The 8,562-nt window shown below is 37.2% G+C and overlaps 1 protein-coding gene across 3 annotated transcripts in view; it reads right to left on the reverse strand.

Moving 5' to 3' along the window:
- AGMO (alkylglycerol monooxygenase) overlaps positions 1-8,016 on the reverse strand; it is a 315,086-nt gene extending 307,070 nt beyond the window's left edge. For all 3 annotated transcript variants that reach the window (XM_023518881.1, XM_023518886.1, XM_012812234.2), the window contains exons 1-2: positions 7,722-8,016; positions 5,790-5,920 (exon numbers count right to left, since the gene is read on the reverse strand). In XM_023518881.1, coding sequence (XP_023374649.1) covers positions 5,790-5,920; positions 7,722-7,847 — 257 coding nt within the window. In that variant the 5' untranslated portion in view covers positions 7,848-8,016. The remainder of the gene's footprint in view (positions 1-5,789; positions 5,921-7,721) is intronic.
- Between the last annotated feature and the right edge of the window lie 546 nt (positions 8,017-8,562).

Here is an 8,562-nt window from a genome sequence, read left to right on the forward strand (position 1 = left end):
AACCCCATCCTGTGGGAAGAGGCATATGTAATAGGTCTGTATAGAGGGAGCTTACTTTATCAGGTGAAGATGGAATGTTGTGTGTCACAGGGCCTTGGAATTGCCAAATACCAGATCCCTTTTATGCATTCAGTTTGATGCAAAACCAAGAAAATGATCTAAATACAAAGAGACATTAGAATCCTCTAATCAGCAACCCCTACAGAGAGGCCATTCTTTCATTGTCTTGTTTTCCTTATAAATTCCCCCAAATGTGGTTTTCTCTTGGGTCTGAAGAATACCTTCTGCCAAAAGAAAAGTAACATATTTCTCCCACCAGTAAAATGATTCTTTATGTGTTTTACGTAACATTTTTCTTATCACTAGAAATTTGTCCTGCCTATATTGAGTGCCGTAAGAAACTTGTAAAGTACTACATTGTTATTCTGTATTGAATCTGAATATTTCAAAAAAGTGAAGTTCAGTTATAACGTTCAGATTTTTAAAAAATTAAGAAAATATTATAAATATTGTAAATATTATTTGGGGATTTAGAATTGTGAGCTAATTACTTTTCAAAGTCATCTCAGCCTGAATGTATACACTAACAAGAGTTAGTCCTGCAGTATCTCAAGGCTAAGTTAAGACGTGAAAGCATTAGGCTGAATGGACCCTAAAATTATATACTCTTATGTTCTTATCATTAAGAATGGAAGTGAAACTGTGTGTAATGCTCTCATTGAAAACAGCTAACATTTCAGAGTAAATACACTCGTGTATCCGTACTCCCAGGTACCTGCCTATTATAACATAACGGTCATTATAGTTGTCAGTACCATCTGATTTGTCCAGATTACTCAAAATTGAAGAAAAAATTAGATTTTTATTTCTAATAGTCCTGTAAAAAGCTGGAAAAGAAATCACTATTTAAATGAGGCCACTAAAAATATTCTTTAAATTCCGATAAGTTACAAATAAATACAGATATTAGATTATATATGTATGTATGTGTGTGCGTGCGTGTATATATATGTATATATATATATGGACTTTTCCGAAAAATCTTGTTACTTATTTATTTCGAAGTCTGTTCAACCTGACCCAGGAGCTTTCACTGCCCATCTGTAAAGCTGCTGCCACTTTTGCTCCATCTAGTGGAATATTGATTTTTGCTCAGTAATAAGACAGATAATACAAGTTCTATTTTCTGCAAACTGATAACACATAGATTGCTAATTCTCACTATGACATGCATTACCTTTATAAAACACTCTATTTAATTTCTTTTTACAACAACCATAAAACTATAAACTTTTATAAAGACAATGGATTAGATTTGGAAGAAACAAATTGGTCACGTTCTTTCCTTTGAAGGGAAATGTATTTCTCTACTAACTAAGAGTAATACGTTACTCTTCAAAATACATGCATTAGGCAAGGTAGTCGAGAAAGGGTTTCTGTAGCTACACAATGAATAACAACGACGGCGTCTATTTATAAAGTTTCTAGGGCAAACGTTAAGAGAAAATGAGGCAACCTCCCCCGAATATGATTAACAAACCAACAGGTATGTAGCATTTATTTTTCTTATATAAGGAGTTTAAAATTTCATTTTAATTTAATGTCCATAAAATGTTCAGTATTAATAATAAAGGATAATTAATAACATTGCACAGATGCACTTATCTCTTATTTTAAATAAGGACAACTGCTTATTAAAGTCATCCTCCATAGCCATATGCCTTTGTTTGTCAGATGCCTGATACTGCCAAAGGCAGCTTGCCTCTCCTGCTAACGTCTAGTATAAAAACCCGGTATACAATTTTCTTTTATTCTCTAGCCCCACACCAAGGAGTCAAAGGATTGCAAAGAAATTTAATTTCCTCTTCTTTAATTTCGGTTTTATTTATTTTTTCTTTTTTTGGAAAATGAAACTTTCTTGTCAGGAGTGGAAAATTCCATGGCAGGCATGGCCGGTAAAAGTGTACATGTGTACGGCTGAATATTGAGGAGCTAGTTCCACGGTAAAATTGGCAGTAACCCATAAACGTGGAGTGTCCTCAACTTTATTTGAAAATTTACCTACCTAAATTATCCCTCCAACCTTCTGCAATTTGATTTATAATCTGCTGTTTCAACAGAATAAATGAACCCATTAAAAACAAACATACTGTAGATATTTATATCGGGAATGAACCTCCTCTGGGGAGGATGCAATTTATGGAAGCAGAAACATTGGAAGGAAGTAACAAATTGAGGTCTCGGTTTTCTAATGAAGGATTGAAAATTGAGTTCTGCTTAAACAAGCAGGAAAAAAGAATGTGATTATTTTTTCACTCGTTAACATTTAAGTCAGTAGCAAGATACTTCACAAGTTTTGGATGGACTTTCTTAAAAAAATAGATTTAGTAAGTATATTGAAAATCAAGTTTATTTTTTATAATCACACATGTAAGTAATCAATAAAAAGGCACATTACCTGCATAAGGCCTGCTGTGTTTACGATAGAGAGATATTCTGTTTATAACTTCGGGACTGATTGCTGACTAGGAAATCTGCTTACTGGATTTCAAAAGAACGAAACAGATGCGGTCCTGCCCAGAATTTGGTTCATAGGACAGATGGACTATTTTTGCAGATCTTGGTCTGTCCAACAGACTTGTAAACAAAACATAATCTTGTCTGTCATTCATATGGTCCCTTAAAGATTTGAAAGATGCACAGGGTAGCTTCCTATCAGTAAGGATGCTGCTGTCAGTCTGTAAGATAACTTCAAACTTTACGGAATGTGAGATGGAAAACCTCAAAGAAACATTGTTTTTCCTGAAAGTATGCGTACAACATTTCCATTACATGAACGGTGAAGTGGAAAAACATGTTCGCTTTGATTTCCACAACTTCTTTGTCAGAGACCACATGCCTATTTGGAATTATTATCCAAAGCATAATTCTTCACAAATGGAATCGCAAAAGGTATAGTAGTACCATTTTTCTTGAAATCACCTCTTTCAAGGACGGGGCGAGCTCCTGTTGCTAGTGTAGAAAACGAAATTAGTCCCTGGGAGAGGATCCGACCAATGCCGTGTTAATCTAACCCTCAGCTGTTAATGATTTGCACAGGGATTCCCCGGGATGCTGCGGCTTCCACTGAAGTATTGTTTTCAGAGTGGATGTCAAATTCCCCTTCTCGTTTTTTTGCTGAAAGAGGACTGAGTGGAGTGGATCCTGAGGCTCAGCTTTCTGTTTATACCTACGCTTTCGTTTTTCTGTTTTGGAGGGTGTTTTTTAATAGCAACAACATAAAATATTTTTAAATGTGATTTTCACATAGTATGTTTTCCTGGGATTTTTCAGACAACGGTTAGGCTGTGAAATGTGGAATGTCTTGCAAATCTTTAAAATAATCCACATTTGATAATTTAGAATTGGGCTTCACACCTACTAGGAAAAAAAAAGAAGAGATTTGTTTTTCTCATTAAAAGTCACTATAGAAACATATTCTCCAAATTCAAGTTCATAACCTTTTACCTTGCTCTCAAAGGGCATCAGAGTCAGTTTGTGTTAGTTTAAGGAGTGTTATGAGTAGTGGGTGAAAGAAAAGAACTGCATGTTCTATCCCTAAAGGACAGATTTGCTTTGGTTTCTCTCTCTCTCTCTCTCTCTCTCCCCTCTCCCCATCCCCTCCTCCATCCCCACCTCCTCAATCTTGGGGTGGTTTTTTTTTCAAATATATATATTTGATTTTTGTTTTCCTGTTACAAATCTGTAACATTTTAAGATAACAGGACTGAGCAGAAATGTTGTACTAAGGACATGGTTTGGATTTCTAGCACCTACGGTGTCCTCAGTGTTATGATAAGAGAACAATTTAATTACATCGGTAACCAAAGTCAAATTTTAAAAAGCAAAAGAAATGCTGGACTATTTCTTCAACTTGCTGCCTCCCTGATTTCTTAATAAATTCATTCCAATGCAGTGAAATATATGACCTGTAATGGTACCTGCAGGACAATTCTTAGCTATCAGGTGATTTTTTACAGTTTATCTAGTATCTGATTTCTATAAACCTGTACCCCTAACTTTCTCAGAATGAGCTACAGTGACAAACTGGGTATTTTTCTATACCTCCATCAAATCTACACATCTCTGGAGTATGTTGGATGCAGTTACTGTTTATTTCTGTTTAAGGAGGACACAAGAATAGAGGAAATTATCTATAATTTTGAATTCTCTTTTGGATAATCTTGGAATTAGCTGCGAATAGCCTGGGACATTAACCCCCTCTGATTCTGACTGCAATATTCAAAACCACCAGTAGGTTTTCAGAGTCGTCATTATTAGCACTACTGTATCTACTGTATTCCTAGGGATGTGACTTTGCCAGAGTAACAGTCACTGAAAAAAAGTTTACTTGTACGTTTCCTTCCTATCTAAACTACTGGGTGCAATTAAATGAAATTATTTCACCTTTTTCAGATATCTTTAACTTTTTTTAACTGTCATTTTTTAAAAATCCACCTTAGTTTCCCACTGGGTGGTTCATAGAAACATTCCAAAGCAATGAGCACTGGTCAGAAGTAAAGCTCTTAAAATAGGATAAGAAGGGATGGGCGGGAAGCAGGAATGAGAATATTAGGCAACAGCCCACAGCACGTACTTCTAAGGGAATCTCCCCTCCCTCTCCACCTCTTCCTAAATCCTCATGTACTTCCATTTATTGATCTTTCCTCTTGTACATTATAATCTACTTTTTCTAAAAAAAGAAAAAAATCTCAGTATGTTATTTATTGTTTACTATTATTTGACCTATTCCTCGGCCAATTTTATCAAGGTAACATTATAAGAACATTAGTATTTTGAAACATTTACCATGTATCTGATATTCCAGGCATAGGAGCTAAAATGTGGCTAGCTCTCAAGTAGCATGCAAGTTAGAAGGCAGGAAGGGCCGGGAGGAAAAGAGGGTAACGTTGTGCTGCTGATAGCTTGGGTATTAGGTAAGCACAAGATGTCATGGGACCTCAGAGAAAGAGTGTCTAACATACGACTGGAGAAGAGATAAGGCTTGCTGAAGAGTGTGACTTCCATGCTCAGACCCAAGAAATCAATCTGAGTTGGCCCCATGGCTGAATTTCCAGGCAGAGGGAAGTGCCTGAGGCATACGGGCAGTGGCAAACAGTAAAGGCTGATGGAACAAAGAGAACAAGGGGTCAGGAGAGTGGAGGGACCAAAAACAGGACGGGTGAGACAAAAACTTCTGTGGTTCAGGAAAGGAATTTGAACCTTATCCTCAGGACATCATGGGGCCAGTGAGGGTTTCCACTAGATTCATGCTATGGAAATATGTGGGTGCAAATAAATGGGGGTAGTACCAGACACAGGACCCTGGTTAGGAGACCAGGGTGGTACTTTAGAGATTGTGTGACCTACTCTGGAGAGTGAACTCTACAGAGCTATTATTCTATGTGAACTTGGCTGAGGCAAAATAAAATTGTGAGTAGATAACTAGACCAAGAGTAAGTGGTGGGACCGCAATAAGGCAAATGAAGCACTCATTTCAGGTGCAAAATTCAAAGGAGTTGCAATAAATTCAGTGGTCAAGATAAATATCATTTAGGGAAATTTGTTAAAAGAAAGGCAAACACATCAATGTTGAAAAATATCAAAATTTTAAATAATGTCAGCAGCTAAATTCTTTGGGGAAATATGTGCAATAGACCAATTTCCCCATACCAGGGGTTGGTTCCTTTGCCCCTCATTCTTGAAGAATTTCAGTTTTTCCCCTCAGCATTGCTGACCATCTAACTCACTTTGGAAGCCGAGACAGAACCCCAGCAGATATTGAAGTTAAAGCGTCATCCAAACGACCTGGTGGCTTCCCTCTGTGAATCCAGCTGACGACCAGTTCAAGCACCATCAAGGAAATGAAAAATGGAGTTGCCTGGAAAAGAAATTGCAGAGAGAAGGTGCTATTATGCTCCATATGCAAGTCTTTCACTTTTCCTGATTAGTCATTTTGGAAATGGGAGGCCTAGAGTTGGGAGGCCCAGCCAGAATGGTATATACCTATCCTAGAAGATCACTTCCTATGCCTTGGGCAAAGACGACTACTTATTTTGGACACACACTAAATATGTGCTCTAATTCTATCACCCAATTTGAAGATGAAATATAATGATAGATATAACCATGATAATTGTGCCAAGAAACTTAGGAGGAAAAATTATAAAATTAGGAGGAAAGTATTCTGAGTTAGATTCAGAAAACAGATTTAAAATTAGTTAAATAATTAGAAGTCTATTATTTACATGTGACTAAGCTAGACCCACATCAAGAAGTTTTCCTTAAGGATATAGTTCTCTATATTAAAATTGGCAGAAATATTTCTTTTCTTTTTTCCTTTTTTTTTTTTTGAAATAGAGTCACACTTTGTCACCCTCAGTAGAGTGCTCTGGCATCATAGCTCACAACAACCTACAACTCTTGGGCTCAAGTGATTCTCTTGCCTCAGCCTCCAAAGTAGCTGGGACTACAGATGCCCACCTATTATATAAATGCTATAAAAATACCTAGCTATAAAAATACTATAGATGGTATAAAAATACCTAGCTATTTTTAAGGATAGAGGTCTCACTCTTGCTCAGGCTGGTCTCGAACTCATGAGTTCAAGCAGCCCACCTGCCTCAGCCTCCCAAGTGCTAGGATTACAGGCATGAGCCATCGGGCCATCAGAAACATTTCTAATGATGAAATTTAAACAGTAGGCACAATGTCCGTTAGAATTTTAGAAAATAAGGTAAATTCACACGTTTGTTTAAGACACAATTTAACTTTTACTCTTTCTGTTTAAATTTTGTTTCATTATATATGACAATAGATATTTTAAGACCCCCGCATAGATTTCTGAGCATTGTATTAGGTTTGGTACTGCATTTTAAATGATAATGACTTATGAGACTATCAGTATTTTTTTCTTTAAAAACTCATTTTTTTCTTTAAAAAGTCAGAAAAAGCAATATAAAATTCTGAAAAAGATATGGGTTTAACTCATTTGGAATCTAATCATGAATTTTGAAGCTTCCTAAGCTGAAGTCCTAAGAACATACTCTCTGATGTCATAATTTCTCTATTTCTGGCCTGTACTAGTCAGTATTGTAGGAACCACTTTGACAGGGTGGAGAACTTCAGTATTCAAGTTCTAATTCTGGATATTTCCACTCCCGGTCATCGCCAGGAACCAGAAGTGAAAAGTGCCTCTGAACACTTCAGAGTTTCAAAGAAAACTTGGTTCAAGTTCAAACTTAGGAAGTCAGAGCTGGACTCAGCCAAGCTGCAGAATCTTCATTCTGCAGAACTACTCTCCCAAATTAAAAAGGAAACATTTTCCTGGAGGTGGTGAGCAAGCTAAATATTTTAAAATAAAATTGTTACAAACTTAACTGCTGTGGTGTAACTATTTGACACTGAACCTCCAGCAGTTATATTTGCAATGCCATAGTGTCTAGAAAAGATTTTTCATATTCTGGAGTGACCCTCAAAGGAGGAAATTTATAGGTAACTATGGCTAAGGATATGGTATGGAAGTTCAAGTAGGAATTTAATTTTTCTTCAAGCCTTAAAAAACTGAATTTTTATTAGCATTTAATAATTTCAAGAATGAAAGTGAACAAAATCCCCAAATATGTTAGCCATACTTCTTACTAAGAAAAGAGCAGCAGTAACCTCTTCTCATACACTCTCACCTTTTTTACATAGTCAGGCACCTCTTCTAAAGTTTGGAATGACGTTTCATTGGGCTTCATCATGTAAAACATCATGCGAACTCCCTGGGAAAGCGAGACATCCTGTTGGGCTTCTGGGTTCTTCATTTCTGCCCTTTTCTGATTCCCAGCTGGAGAGTATTTATGAGTCAGTGGTTGAAGCCAGAGGCCAAACAAAGAGGACGAGATGTGCAGCACAGAACAAGCTCTTTGTCAGAGAACAGCTAGAAACACAAAGCTCCGCAGAGAGCACGGCCAACTGCAGATTCTACGTGGAGAGGCAGGAAAACACAGGATCAAGAACGAGTTCAGAGTTCAGTGCAAGCCGTCCCAGCAGCAGGGCACGTGGGGGAGGGGAGCGTGGACTCAGATCCAAAGCAAAGATGCACAGTGCAGTTGGACTTTAGCTGGCATAACCGATCACTCAAACAGGGGGGAGGGGGATGAAAAAAGAACATGAGTGTATCCTGAAAAGCAGAAAGGGAGAAAGGGGGTAATACAGGTGCAAATTTACTCTGGAAATGTGGGTAGAAGTTCAAGAGTCAAATCACATTTTAAAAAAATGCTTTTTCCCCCTCATTTTGAAATTCATACTCTGTTCAAGTTTGTAGTGTCTTCAAAGAGTCACATTTGTTGAAGGGAAGGGGTACGTTATTCAATAATAACTCGAAAGTCAATTAAGTATTGAATGTCAGGCTTACTGCCACCTACACTGTTTCTGGATCTGAATCCTGTAACTTGCAAATCTGTTTAAGGGCATGCACTGCTTACATAATCTCCCTGAATGAAGAAGCTGCCAATATGATGCTGTGGGGCCTTATCT

This window comes from Otolemur garnettii, unplaced genomic scaffold (genome assembly GCF_000181295.1).
Source record: "Otolemur garnettii isolate 467f Iridium unplaced genomic scaffold, OtoGar3 scaffold00005, whole genome shotgun sequence".
Lineage (NCBI taxonomy): Eukaryota > Metazoa > Chordata > Mammalia > Primates > Galagidae > Otolemur > Otolemur garnettii.